This window comes from Camelina sativa, chromosome 5 (genome assembly GCF_030686135.1).
Source record: "Camelina sativa cultivar CO46 ecotype springtype chromosome 5, ASM3068613v1".
Classification (NCBI taxonomy): Eukaryota; Viridiplantae; Streptophyta; class Magnoliopsida; order Brassicales; family Brassicaceae; genus Camelina; species Camelina sativa.
Window position 1 is genome coordinate 35,323,878 of NC_141884.1, and position 14,063 is coordinate 35,337,940.

Below are 14,063 nucleotides of genomic sequence, written 5' to 3' on the forward strand. Positions count from 1 at the left end.
TTGGCTTCTTTTTACTGCATCATTTTATCCGTCTGCCATTTTTTTTTTAACCAATGTCACAATTTTTTTATAACTTCATTTGCTAAAACATGTCACGAATTCAATTGATGAGAACATAATATGTACGAAAAGCAAGTAATGAAAGTGGGGGGGGGACCTCTCCTATTAAAGAAAGTGGACTCTTCAGTTTGGTACTTTCCTTGTTATAGTTTGGCAACTCTATTTATCCCATCATCATACATAATAGTCAAACTTTTCATTGGAGTTTTATTTAAATCCCGCAAAATATAGCAATGCCATTAACAATTCCAACCAACCTCTCTATATTTATACACATTTCTCCACAAAAAGTAAAAAAAAAACTTTGGTTAGCGAAAACGTATACACTGACACAATTTCAAGGTAACAATGTATCTTCATTATGTTGCTTTCTTCTACCATTATCTTCTTATCTTTGCGTGATTTCCGGATAGATATTGCAAAACGCAAACTTTCTTGGTTTGTTCTTGTTTTGTTTCTTTTCTATAAAAAAAAATTGCAGCAAAGAATATGACAAACTAACAGATTTCAAAAAAGTGAGTTTGATAGATTTGTTTGATTCTTTCTTAACATATAAAAAATATCAAAACAGTATAATTGTGAAAGTTTTGATTGGCATCATTATATGTCGACCAAGTACGGTCCACGGAAATGCGAGTTGTGTCGTGTCGGGCGGGTCCTATATTAATTTTGTTGTTGTGCTTGCTTTTACGCGCATTTCAAGTTTTTAAACCAATCATATCATGACACACTTTTATAAAAACTCTGTCGTTTTGGGGATTTCGAACACAAACCCCAGGAAAAAAAAGATATTGAATTTTTTTTTTTTGTTTGCCTTTTTGAAAATTAAATTGTAGGAAGAAGCAGCTTTGAGCCCAAAATACACGCCCAGAAAATTCCCTAGTTGGTCACCAAAACCTAAACTTTTCTTTTGAATTTCTTGAAAAGGGAAAAGTCAAGAAATCTCGGTAAGGGTTTCAATAAAAATCATTCCTTTCTTTTTGGATTTAAAGATTTTGAAAAAAAAAGCGTTTCCTAATCATTCATTCTCCTCCTCGTCTCACGTTTTTGGTGTTCTCTAGACGAAGGCGATCACGGGGGTGTGTGTTTGTGTGTGTGTGTCTCGAATTTTGCGAAGAGGGGTTTTTGGGTTTCGTTGAGAAGCGATTATCTCGTGTTCTTCAACTTGGTTCTTGAGGCATCTCGTTTTGTGGCCTTTTCTTTGATTAATCCCAGGTTAGTATCGGTTTCAAATGTGACGCCTTTTATTTTTTTTGTAGGATAATTCTGTTTATTTTATCGAAGAAATTTGGGATTTTTTTTTTTTTTTTTTTTGTGTGTGTGTGTGTGTGTGTGGAAGCTTAGCCTATGCGATTGGTGAATTTGTTATTTTGGTAACCATTTGGTTCTGTTTCATTGCGCTTTTAGTATTCTTTAGTCTGCTTTTGATTAGTTTTTGGTATTTGAAGTTTGTGTTCTCTTAATCAGATGTGATACAGAGCTGACTTTATCTTGGGTTTAATTGTTTTTTTTTTTTTGTGTGTGTGTCTTGCAATCTAAGGAAAGTGTTCTGTTTTTTTTTGTGATTCATGATGTTCTGTGATTGGTTTGATTGTATAGCTCCTAGTTTTGAGAGGGAGGGTTTGTTTTGCTTTTGTCAAAGGGGAAGCACATGATTTGTTACTTGTTCTAAGGGAATGATCTACTTAGTTTGTTTTTGACTTATGGGTATATATAGTCTGGTCAATAGTTTGGTGTTGTAAGCCTTTATATCCCCTGGTTGGTTTAGAAGCACTCTATTGTATTCAGCTGTAGGTTCTACGATAATGACTTACTTTTTTGACATTTAGATAGTGTGGATGGATGATGACCAGTTTTTCCATTTAAATGGTGGTCCTAATCTGTCTGCCCATCTTGTGTCTTCTTCTTCTTGGCATTGGAACTTATTCAAAAGCCTCTTTTTTTCCTCTCTAGATAACGGACTCGTGGTGTTACACATAGAAGGTTCCTGGCTTCTCTACTGTCAGGAGGAGCCTTGAGTCTTGAAGTTACTACAGTAGAGAGAAACCCCAGTGGGTGACAAACCTCTTCTTGAAGTACAATCAGAAGATATGGGAATATTTTCACGCAGGTCATGATCTTGTCCTTCTCTTTTTGATGAATTTGGTCAGTCTTTCAAGAGGTTCAGAGAACCTTATATTTGTTTCTTGTTCTTTCAGTTCAATTAGTACTAGTAGGAAATCAAATGATGGGATGAAGATCATTGCAACAGCATTTTTTGGAGTAACTTTTGGCTTTCTGATTGGAATATCATTTCCATCATTATCAATCACCAAGGTTGTAGAATCAAAACCCTTCTCTTCCTATTCTTTTTGTGTTTGATTAGATTTGTTCTCTTGTTCATCTGCAGAAGTTCTTATTCTTATATTTCAGGTGAGTCTCCCAACAAACTTTCTTCCTTCAAACGATCTCTCATATATAGAGGAAAAGGGTTCGACAATTGCAACTCCAGAAAGTCATAAAGCTTGGTCATCATCAAAGGATAATGATAGCAGCTCATCCAGTCCAATAGACAAATCAAAGGCACGCTTTTACTCCTTAATTTATTCATCGAATGTTTTGGAACTTTACAGTAGTTTTTTAAGTTTGGTCTACCAATTCAATGAATTAATAGATAACTTACATAGTTTAGTCATTTTGATTTGACCTTCATAAACTTGAAGGAAACTAGATATGAAAAGAACAACATGTGTTTGTTAACCTTTTATTATTGTGTTTTCTTAAGTAATGTTATCGTATCTGTCCATGTTTTCATGTTTCATTTCTGAGTTTTCTGCAGATTTGGGTACCTTCAAATCCTCGTGGTGCTGAAATGTTGCCACCAGGTATGATTGCTGCTGAATCAGACTTCTATTTGCGCAGATTATGGGGGTTACCACAAGAGGTGTGTGATTAAACCATTCATTTCTAATAGCATCAAAACCATTTTTTAGCTGCATTACATGATATATAAAAGTATTGTAATGTTGATACCTTTTTTTCTTCCTCAGGATTTGACCAGTGAACCAAGATACCTTGCAACTTTTACAGTGGGTATTAATCAGAAAGCAAATATCGATGCTTGTGTCAAGAAGGTTGGTTCATTCCCTTTGTTTGATGTTTTGACTTCACGTCATAAATTATTTATCATCTTCTCAACAGTTTTCAGGAAACTTCACTATTGTCCTGTTTCATTATGACGGCCAAGTAACCGAGTGGGATGAGTTTGAATGGTCGAAGACTGCTATACACATTAGCGTTCGAAAGCAGACTAAATGGTATCAACAGCTCTTTATTCTTTATGATTGAAAATATTTTGGTGATGTTTATGACTATTGACTCTCTTGGCACCTGGAAATATGATAGGTGGTATGCAAAGAGGTTTTTGCACCCTGATATTGTAGCAAGATATGATTATATATTCATCTGGGATGAAGACCTTGGGGTAGAGCATTTTAATGCAGAAGAGTAAGTTGTTTTAAACCTTTTATGGGTTCTTTCCCTTTTTTTTGTTTTATATATGATATGTTGTGATCATCTTGATTACCCTTTTCCCAGGTACATAAAGATGGTGAAGAAACATGGCCTGGAGATTTCCCAACCTGGCTTGGAACCAAACCAGGGGTTAACGTGGCAGATGACAAAGAGAAGAGGAGATATGGAAGTCCACAAGTATGATGAACAAACATCCCTCTGATTCTGGCCATGTTTAGTTTTATGTATAATGATCTTTACAAAACTCTGGACTTTGAAACTTATTAGGATAACAGAAGAGAGACCTGGATGGTGCTCAGATCCTCATCTCCCTCCATGTGCTGCGTATGTAGAATCATTTCTTTCTACCTGTTACTACTTAATTCTTTATCCCTGTAACAGGGGAACTAACTAGTCTCGAACTTTTGTGTCATTGATAAATGCAGATTCGTCGAGATCATGGCTCCTGTATTTTCTAGAGACGCCTGGCGATGCGTGTGGCACGTGATCCAGGTTCCTTACTTCATCATCTGTTTGCTCATTTTTCATTCCTCTTCTCTCCCCTTTCTTTAAACCTCTCTTCTTGTCAGTCTCACTTATATGCCTTACCTAAACTGTTTAACAGAATGATTTGGTTCACGGTTGGGGACTTGACTTTGCACTAAGAAGATGTGTTGAGGTAAGAGTTAGACACTTTCAGTTCGCTGTTTGTCACGCAAAAGAAACTTTCGTTTAATTACATCGTTTGCTAATTGACTAAATTTACACCAAAATGCAGCCTGCACATGAGAAGATAGGAGTAGTAGATTCTCAGTGGGTCGTTCATCAATCTTTTCCTTCCCTTGGCAACCAAGTAAGCCCCATAGAACTCTCTCTATGTCCATTTTTCTGCCTTCGTGATCTGTTTGACCTTAACCTCTATGTGTGGCTATCTGTAGGGTGAAGCGACGGACGGAAAAGCACCGTGGGAAGGGGTAACAAAGCTTTTTTTTTTTATCTCTCTTTTGTGCTGAGAATTGCGTGTTGTGACTTGTGCAGAAGACGCATAACTTGTGTAACAAGCGACTTCAATGTGTTTATTGTGTGGGTTTTGCAGGTGAGGGATAGATGCAAAAAGGAATGGACAATGTTCCAGAGTAGAATGGCTAGCGCAGAAAAGGAATATTTCAAATCTTTACAAGGCTCCTCCAATTCAACGGCAACATCCATTTAATTAAATAGGAGAGTTTTTAAATAGCCAAGACGCTGACAAATTCAGTTCTCATAGTGTCTTACATTTACATATAGAGTCTGTATATGTTTATGTAGTAGATATACCCATCACAACCTTCCATCGAATAAACAAAAAGATGAACGTTTTGATCCAGTAAAGCACTTGTGTATCAACATCCAGCACTAGTGCAACTAGTGGCATGTGATGTGTATACTATGTTAAGCATTGTGAGTTTTACTTTATCTACAAGTAAATTCTGAAGTGAGTGGCAAAGAGCCGTGTTACAAAGATGGTGTGGCGTGTTATGTTTCCATGGATCAGTGGAGTCACACGTGTCGGTTTCTTGACGAACAGGAACTTGAGAAGCTTTCCACAAAGCACTTGCGCAGAACCACGTGTCAGAGACTTTCGCGATACACTCACAATCATGTGTTGGTCTGGTCTCGTACCTTACGCGTCATGCCACGCGTTTAGACCGATAGTTAAAAGCCAGAAGATTATTAGACAGTAGTGGCTGGATTAAAGAAACTTGATCATTTGCTCTCTATATTTTAAAGCTTCTGAAAGATCTCAAATTCATCTCCTGAAGATTCAAGAAATTGAAAGAAAGTATTTTTAGGAAGAAGAATGGGTCTTTCTCATTACCCGACGGCGTCTGATGGAGTAGTGCCAATGCTAGTGATGAACACAGTTGTTTCGGTGTCTATCTTGAAGAACATGGTAAGGTCTGTTCTTCAAGTGGTGAGCTCTGATAACAATGAGGCAAGGAACATAGAGGATGGCGTAGATCATGAGGATTCAGAAAGAAGTAGAATCTTAATCACACACTTTGATACTCTTTGTGTGAAAGGAAGCATGAAGGAGAGAGAAGCTTTGGAGTGTTGTGTGTGTCTATGTGGGTTTAAAGAGAAGGAGGAAGTGAGTGAGTTAGTGTCTTGCAAGCATTACTTTCACACGGCTTGTCTTGATAAATGGTTTGGTAATAACCACACCACATGTCCTCTCTGTAGATCCATCCTTTAGCTATGGATCTTACTCTACTTTCCTTTTATGGCTTTTCACCATTTTTTTAATGTTTTTTTTTTCTGGTTTCTATTTTGGGAAACTCAGATTCTGTTGTGTTCCACTTCGTGGATTTTGGAAGAGTTTTTTTATTTTATTTTACTTAAATAAAAGTGCTTTGAATAGCTGTGTCTTGATCTTATGTAATTCATACTCACAACTGCTATCATACATCGGTTTTGTTATACAAAATGAAAGTGGATGTCACAATTATTACACAAATCACATATATTAAGCGAATAATACTAAGCTTCACGAAAGAAACGAGATTATATACAGTTGCTGAATTTCTTGTGCTTTAGATTGATGAAATTCTCTGCTTCTTTGTCAACATCCTCATCTCTTGCTATCCTCTCACTCTTCACCTTCCTCATATGATGTGATGACGCCTTCATAACGTCACGGTTCAGGTCTTCATACTCCATAACTAAATGATACGGTTTCTCAACCATCGAGTTCCTATGCTGGTGACGATGGTGATGATGATGATGATGAGCTTTATGCTGAAGGAAGCTCTCGAGTACCATTGTTGCTATTGGAATTAAGATTGTTTGGTTTATCTTCTTGTTGCTCCGTCTACATTTGAAATCATCAGAGGGACTATATATATATATGCATGTGTTGTATTAGAGTCTTTAAGGATTAGGCTGAATCCGATACCTTTTCTTCCTTTAGATTATTCCAGGTTTGGCCAATGTTCCTTGGAGGCTTAGGCCACTAAATATATAGATAGACGCAGACGCACATGTCTATTGTTGTATAACTTTATATGGTTTAGTAATATTCAACAAGAAGAGGAAAATCCAACTTAACATGGAAAATTTTGAAAAGTTGGGCCGATGGTTTTAGAGGATAGTTGCCAAAGGTATATATGCCCATGAACAAACTGACAACGGTAAACGAGAGTTTTTTTTTTGTTAAGATTTTATACCGACAGAACGATTACAACCTAATCTACTGATTACAAAATCATTTTACCAACTACCACAGGAATAACGACAGACATGAAATTATAAAGGATACAAAATACAACTAAAGTAAACTCCAAGGAGAGAGACGTAGATCACAAATATGTTGGTTATTCCTGTCGGTAAACGAGAGTTCCTGTTGGTTTTGGACCGAACTAGATGCTTTAAATTAATAATGGATCACATTGCGTGTTTTGACCGTAACTTTAGCAAATATGGGGATAAGTTCAATTTAAAGGTCTATCTTTGTTGTGGAGTGGTCTTTTTTTTCAATCGTTATGATAGAAATCGCATCTAATGCTTGCAAAGTTTGAAGAGTCTCTCTTAAATAAGTGGTACTAGATTTGTGATTTCACTTTATTGACGAATTTTCCTCTTGATCAAGGCCAGAAAAAGAATCTCATTAAGCTTGAAATTAGTCTTATGCTTCTTTTTTTTTTGGTCACCTCGATTTAGTCTTATGCTGCAATGAAATCATACATGTCTGGATGAATCATGCATCTCTGTATACAAATCAACTGATAATAAACATCACTTTTATTAAACATAAGCAGCAAACAACAACACTCCTTGGTAATCATAGGGTCATCAAACAAGAGAACACTTTTTTTGTTCAAAGGTCCCTTATTTGTTTTGGTACGATACTGAAACATGTCAATCACACACATACATCTTACACGTTTATTATTCAGGATACATATATAATCATTAACATTTTATATATATGAGCCGGCAGAGTATTTGGGTGCAGTCTAGAGTCCCTTAATCCTTGTCTTTGTGTTTAGTGGTAGCGGCCGTCTTGAATAGGATTCATGTACACTTGGCGTGTTGGAACCTGAGGAGCCATAAGCCTGTTCTGCTGCTTCATCCCACCGTACCCGTCGTTGTATGCATCTTCATGCTGCCCCTGCCATCCATTACCCATTTTTCCCTACACAGTGATCATTGAGCTAGCCACATTAAAAATAATAATAATAATAATAATGGTTAAGGATGACAATTCTTGAAGGCTCTACGTAAGATTAAAAATTTGTGTTAGTTTTTTATTTTTGTTAGTATAGAAAAAAAAACAATTATCTTTTTTTTTCCCCAGAAACTAGCTTTAAAATCCCACGGCCCGAAGGTCAAAACCATTGTTTCCTTTGCCTATGACTCTGAAACGGTTTTTTGTTTTTATTTTAATTTTATTTTTTATGTGTGTATATAAAAGTCAAGAATCAATAGTTTTATTTAACAAAATGTTTAGCATAAAGTTTCAGGAATTTTAAATAGTTATAGACAGCTTGGAAAAAAATATATAACAAAACGTCATAGCATGATTAGTAAGATCATGAAACCATAGAGATTGTCGCTTACGTTGTGGTGGTAATTGTTGCTTTGGTACGGCAACGCAGTGGTGTGGTGGGTCTGTCTGCTCTCATAGAACTCCTCCACGTTAGAGTTTGGGAGCATGTGGTGAGCTGGAAGCCTCTTGTGGTGATTGTAGCGGGTATGACGATCAGAGTAGCCTCCATCGGTCTGCACACGAGACACAACCTCCCTGTGCTCCTCGAAGCCATAGCCGTAGCGGCCTCTCCGTTTATCCTTTTCGTAGTATCCGTCCCTCACCCCTCCGACTAACCCTCCAATCCCTCCGGTAATTCCTCCGGTAACCCCTCCGATAACCCTGTCAAGCATTTCGCTCTTTATGTATATATACTTGTGTTAAATTTTCTTTGATATGGATAAGTGATTAAACTCTTTCAGGTGTTTATAAATGCACAAGTCTCGTATAAGTCAAGTGTTCGTTTTACTAGTCTTTGATATGATTCCTTATTGGTAAATTATTCGTAATATAACATAATATATATGATATGAATCTTATTCTCATCTCTTTTTTCTTCCACCACCATACCATATTTTGGGTAGATATGTTTGTTCTTATTCCATTCTTCTTTTTAAGGCATGATCAGTCTAATTCCATTGAGAAATTCTAATTATATTTTCTTCTTTCTCTGGCATGTTTTTTTTCTTTGGATGTTACTCCAAATTTACTGAATTGATTTAAGTGTAATACGAAACTGGATATTAAACCTAGTCTCGTTCTATTTACTACGGGTTTTTGATATGGTCATCGAACCAGCAGTCAGCACCAGAGAGAAGCTAAGGTGTACCAAGTCCAACCTTTTCAGGAACACACTAACCCTTATTCCAACAATATATTCACTCGAGATAGCTTTTACCAAGAAGACATAAACTTATCAAGCATGTTTAATTTCTTTATATACATATCTACTTGTGTTACTTCTCTTTGATATTGATAAGTGATTGAAATATTTCAGGTGTTTCAGTAATTGTAGTTATAGTAGGCTAGTTTTCATGTTAATTAATTAGTGTTCGATATGATTCCATTTGGAGATTAATTATTAATATCATGGTATAATCTGAATCTTATCCTTTTTTCTATCACCACCATCCTGAAAGTTGAATAGACATTTTGCTCTAATTCAGTTCTTCTTTTTAATTAAAGATTGATCCCATTCACATTTCGAAATTCCAATTCCAAAAGTGGCGGGATATTGATGAAGCAGATCAATGATGAAAGTGGCAAGTTAACCTAGGCTAGTTGTATTTATTACGGGTTTTAATTTTGGTTTTATATCAAATTTGTTTTGAGTTTAAGATTGACATTCATATTTATATTAAAAGTGTTTAGACTTTAGATCCTAATCATATGGACAAAGTCATTTTCTACTTGTGTACTCCCAAAACGCTAGCTTGTAACGTGGGTCACATGAGTATTGGGTAGTACTAATATGGCCACGTTAAGCCGTATGGAGAACACACACTTGCTTATGAATGGTGAGATGGACTAATTAAAGATTTCAAAGCTCACTTACACTAACAGTTGTCTAATGTTTCAGTATGAGTCAGGACAAGTAACCAACATTTATATATGAGGTTCAAAAGTATCTCTAGGGAGACAAGGCACTTACTATTTATTTTGATTCATAATTAAAATTTTAATTATTCAGGTTAATTAATCTTATCTCCTTCTCATGTGAATGGAACACATAAAATCAATCCAACTAACTCTTTATTCTCGAAAATTTTAGAACTACAAGGGAGAACAAGTATGTACTCCAAGTCTGCAAATAATGGTTTTCACGGTATACCATAACATTGAGCAGATTGATAGTTATAGTATTGATCACATAACTTATATTTGTTGGTGCATGTTACCAGACAAATCCATTCTTTTTGGTGTGAAGACATTATTGTAGTTACAATGTGTGTGGCAAATGCATTCTAATATATTTTGTGTAGTTAACTATTTTTTTCTAATATATTAATTAAGAGTAGAGAGTTGTGCTCTCCGTAGCCGTGGTCGTTGGGTAATTACTGGGGGAATAATCCAGCCCATTGGTGAACCCATAGTTTATGAACTCTGTTTTTTTCTTCTATATGTAGAAGAAAAAATAGCAATCTCTATGATAGAGGAATACGCTGGAGTAAAATCACCTTTATTATAGAATTATTCTAAAAATAGAGATAAAAATATGATATATCATGGTTTTTAGGTGTTTTTAGGTGTTTTTAGGCATGATATAAGTCTTATTTATAGAGTCTTTTTGGTATTTTTAGAGTCTTTTGAGTCTTTATAAGATTTAACATGGATGAGAGCATAACGAAGCTAAATAGGAGGATTTGGAGTATAATCAAGCATTGAGACTGAGCTACGAAGTTGGGAGACCAGATCAAGATGCTTCATATGTGTCGATCGATGCATAGCCAAAGACGAAATCGGAAGTTTTCCCACAAGTTGTGAAGATTTACAAAACTGCCCCAAAGTTTTCTATATTTGCATCATTAGTCCCTGGACGTGTTTTAGGAATATAAATAGGATTTTTATGGTCATTGTTTAGACCTAAACTTTATTTTTCCCTGCAACTTTTGAGAGCAAAAACCCTGAGAGAATTTTAGAGAGCTTTTGGAGAGAAGAATCAAGACTCCTTCTGAGAAGACTCATAACTCCTTTACTTCTTCCTTTAATCTCTTAATGCTATTTATTCAGAAGATGTTTTGCTTTTCATTGATTATGTCTGAGTAGATCTGCTTGATAGGTTTAGAGTTTCTCATTAGGGATTTCATGGATTATTAGATCTGTTTATCTAGGATTCATTATCTTTATTGTTCTTCACCATAGGTTGTTTTTAATGCTAGATCTTTGATTAGTCATCTGGATTTAGATTTTAGGATTATTGATTGATATGAGAATATAATTGATTTTCCTGACAAAAGCTTTTGGTGAGCAAAATTACTTCTTGCAAAGAGATTTAATTTAGTAATTTTGTGAACTTATCTAAACTTGATTTTATTGCTGGTTTTTAACTTGAATTTTGCAAAGAGATTTGAATTTCTGGTTTTAAAATTTAGATAATATTTGCAGTGAGAACTGATTTATTTTACAATTGTGTTTAGAGTTCAAGAACGGTGCTTAATTGTTGAATCCTGCATGTTTAATTAATTTATCTGATCTTCCATGATTTCCTGAGAATTTTCCTAAGCCTAGCGTTTATTCCTATTGATTTACAACTCTTTTATTTTCTTTTTTACGTTGCTATTTAAATTACAATTTTGGTTTAGCATAATTAAAAGATTATTAAATCTATTGTGTGAATCTAGAGTTCTTGTGGATTCGATCCCTAAGTACTATAATTGATCTCTTAATTTGAGAGAGTAGCTCTAGGGTAAATTTGAGCAGATCAAATTTTGGCGCCGTTGCCGGGGACTCTTTTGATTCACCATTAGATTAAAATCTTTGATTTTGTCTAAATTTTTCTTTTTCTATTTTACTCACACGCTTTTGTTTCTTTTCTCTTGTGTGTTTCAGGATACATGCCTAAGCCTAGCACCAGGAAAAATCCTACTGGTCCAGTTGTTAAGCTTACAAACCAAGAGTAAGGAGAACTAGAGCGTGAAAACACAAAGGCAGCCAAGTCAATGAAGATGGCCAACACAATCATACTAAGACCTGATGCGGCTGGAGTTTTGAGGGATCAAGAGGGTCATGTGCGCAACGAACTAGGCCAAAAACTTGATGCTGATGGGCGGGTTATTCAAGAAGAACTTGTCATGGTCGATGATAATGCAGGTTGCGTCGACCGACGCAATGATAGCATCGATCGACACAACCAGGATGGCATCGACCGACGCAATGCTGGCGTCGAGCGATGCAATGTCCAAGCCGGTGCGAATGGTGTAGATTTGGATGGTAATGACCAGCAGAACCTTCAGGGCAGACATGACAACAGTGGAGAGCTTGTCAAGACTCTTGCGGACTTCAACATACCAGACTTGTTCTATGAGAACCGATCCGCAATTGTCCCTCCTCCATTTCCAAGGAATGATTTTGAGCTGAAGCCTGCCTACTTCGCTCTTGTTGGACAAAGGCCATTCAAGAACTTGCCACATGAAAAGCCTCTAGATCATATTGAACACTTCGAGGACATAGTCACAAGCATCAAGGATAATGGAGTCATAGAAGACTATCTATACTGCAAGCTTTTCCCCTACTCTCTTGCTGGGGAAGCTTCTCATTGGCTAAGGCAGCTCAAACCAGGATCCCTGACAACCTGGCATGACATCAAGATGGTATTCTTGAACTACTTCTATGATGATGCGATGTCTGATGAGCTGAGGATCAAGCTCTCTACCTTTAGACAAGGGCCTGCTGAATCTTACAAAGCTGCTTGGATAAGGTTCAAGGCATACCAGAGAGATTGTCCGCATCATGGTTTCTCAGAGGTGCAGTTGATCAGTATCTTCTTTAGTGGTATTGATTGGAGGTATCAGATGGCTTTGGATGCTGCTAGTGATGGGAAATTCAAGACAATGTACCCGGATGACGCTGAAAAGCTGATAGAAAGGCTAGCATCAAGCAATAGCACTAAGAATGCAGACCTAGAGCAGAAAAGAGCACATGAAGGCCATGATTCAAATCAGTTTACTGCAGTGAATGCTAAGTTGGATACAGTGCATAACCTTCTTGTTGGAAAGAAAGTCCATTTTGCTGAAGATGTTGAGACTTTTGAGCCAAAGCCAGAGATTTGAGAAGAAGGTGTCAACTATGTGTATGGAGCTGGGTATCAAAATCAGAGATTTGGTCAGAAGAATTTCTTCACAGGAGATCCAAACAACAACTTCTTACCAACCCCTCCCTCCACCCAATTCAGAGAGCAAGATGGAATCAATGATTGGACAGATTTTGGAAGGTCAACAGAAGTTAACTGTAGACTTCAATGGGAAGATTGATTCTGTATACACTGAGCTGACTGGGAAGTTCGGTGCATTAAACACTCATGTCAAGAAGCTGGAGAATCAAGTGATTCAGACTGCTGGGTCTGTTAAAAGACAAGAGGAATTTGTTTCTAGGAAAACAGAGTCGAACCCTAAGCATGCTTGTAATGCGATTTTGGTGAAGGAAGGAGACGAAGATACGTTAGTTGATCCAACATCGAGCGACACTACACAAGAGCATCGATCGATGCAAACTCAATCAAGCGTCGATCGACACAATGTCAGCATCGATCGACACCCCCCACAGACAGCTACGGTTTCTGTTCCAGTTCCACCATCTGATTCAAAAAAAGCTTATAAGCCTAAGGTTCCTTTTCCTAAGCCTAGGAGATCCAAACAGGAGATTGAAGAAGCTAGATGCAAGGCTATGATGGACAAGGTAATGATTGAGATGTCTTTGATTGATGCAGTCAAGTTTTCTCCTGAGATTAAGCGGTATGTCAAGAGAATGGTCACCAATGGTTTGAGTCCTGAGGAAGGAGCACTGCTTACAAAGGATGTCAGCTCAATTCTGTTGAAGCAGCATCTACAGAGGAAGAAGGATAAGAAGCAGGAGGTGGTTGTCTCTAAGGAAGTAAGTGCAGTGATTAATAGTAGGATTGCAGAGAAGTTACCAGATCTAGGAAGTTTTGTGTTAGATTGCTCTATCTCCACAGGAAGGTTTCCTCACTCACTTTGTGATCTTGGCTCTAGTATTAACTTGATTTCCCATTCTGTTGTTGTGAGACTTGGAATGATGGATTTCAAGCCAACTAAGATCTCTCTTATCTTAGCTGATCGATCCCGCAGAATTCCTGAAGGTGTCTTAGAGGATATTCCGATTAAGATTGGAGAATGCATGATTCCCACTGACTTTGTGGTACTGGAATATGACAAAGAGCCTATTGATCCTCTCATCTTAGGACGCTCTTTCTTGGTTACAGCTGGTG

General features: G+C 36.9%; 3 protein-coding genes and 1 non-coding gene across 6 annotated transcripts; 2 read left to right on the forward strand and 2 right to left on the reverse strand.

Moving 5' to 3' along the window:
* Positions 1-278: 278 nt before the first annotated feature.
* On the forward strand, positions 279-4,923 carry LOC104787807 (uncharacterized). 3 transcript variants are annotated; one of them, XM_087451113.1, is made up of 17 exons: positions 279-402; positions 897-1,007; positions 1,122-1,275; positions 2,014-2,170; positions 2,259-2,376; positions 2,473-2,622; positions 2,879-2,983; positions 3,090-3,173; positions 3,241-3,356; positions 3,445-3,546; positions 3,637-3,750; positions 3,841-3,897; positions 3,999-4,065; positions 4,178-4,231; positions 4,331-4,405; positions 4,491-4,526; positions 4,649-4,923. In XM_087451113.1, the coding sequence occupies exons 4-17, from the start codon at positions 2,151-2,153 to the stop codon at positions 4,763-4,765; spliced, it is 1,215 nt and encodes a 404-aa protein (XP_087307239.1). In that variant the 5' UTR covers positions 279-402; positions 897-1,007; positions 1,122-1,275; positions 2,014-2,150; the 3' UTR covers positions 4,766-4,923. The 3 variants fall into 3 exon arrangements, with proteins under 3 accessions (XP_087307239.1, XP_010511750.1, XP_087307240.1); XM_010513448.3 differs by lacking the exon at positions 279-402 and adding an exon at positions 457-575; XM_087451114.1 differs by lacking the exons at positions 279-402; positions 897-1,007 and having other exon boundaries at positions 1,275-1,433.
* A 346-nt stretch (positions 4,924-5,269) lies between these two features.
* Positions 5,270-5,952, forward strand: LOC104787808 (putative E3 ubiquitin-protein ligase XERICO). Its single transcript, XM_010513450.3, has one exon. It carries the CDS (start codon positions 5,393-5,395, stop codon positions 5,786-5,788), a length of 396 nt encoding a protein of 131 aa, XP_010511752.1. The 5' UTR covers positions 5,270-5,392; the 3' UTR covers positions 5,789-5,952.
* Positions 5,953-7,314: 1,362 nt separating this feature from the next.
* Positions 7,315-8,521, reverse strand: LOC104787809 (uncharacterized). Its single transcript, XM_010513452.3, has 2 exons — positions 8,152-8,521; positions 7,315-7,726 (listed from the first exon to the last, which is right to left on the reverse strand). The coding sequence occupies exons 1-2, from the start codon at positions 8,470-8,472 to the stop codon at positions 7,577-7,579; spliced, it is 471 nt and encodes a 156-aa protein (XP_010511754.1). The 5' UTR covers positions 8,473-8,521; the 3' UTR covers positions 7,315-7,576.
* Positions 8,522-12,468: 3,947 nt separating this feature from the next.
* On the reverse strand, positions 12,469-12,575 carry LOC147944771 (small nucleolar RNA R71). Its single transcript, XR_015558785.1, has one exon. It is a non-coding gene; the product is annotated as a small nucleolar RNA R71 (small nucleolar RNA).
* Between the last annotated feature and the right edge of the window lie 1,488 nt (positions 12,576-14,063).

Coding starts and splice junctions, on each gene's coding strand:
- LOC104787807 (XM_087451113.1), top strand. CDS start 2,151: ATGGGAATATTTTCACGCAG. Junction 2,377..2,472: donor CATCATTATCAATCACCAAG/GTTGTAGAATCA, acceptor CTTATATTTCAG/GTGAGTCTCCCAACAAACTT. Junction 3,751..3,840: donor GGAGATATGGAAGTCCACAA/GTATGATGAACA, acceptor GAAACTTATTAG/GATAACAGAAGAGAGACCTG.
- LOC104787808 (XM_010513450.3), top strand. CDS start 5,393: ATGGGTCTTTCTCATTACCCGACGGCGTCTGATGGAGTAGTGCCAATG.
- LOC104787809 (XM_010513452.3), bottom strand. CDS start 8,472: ATGCTTGACAGGGTTATCGGAGGGGTTACCGGAGGAATTACCGGAGGG. Junction 7,727..8,151: donor GCAACAATTACCACCACAAC/GTAAGCGACAAT, acceptor ATCACTGTGTAG/GGAAAAATGGGTAATGGATG.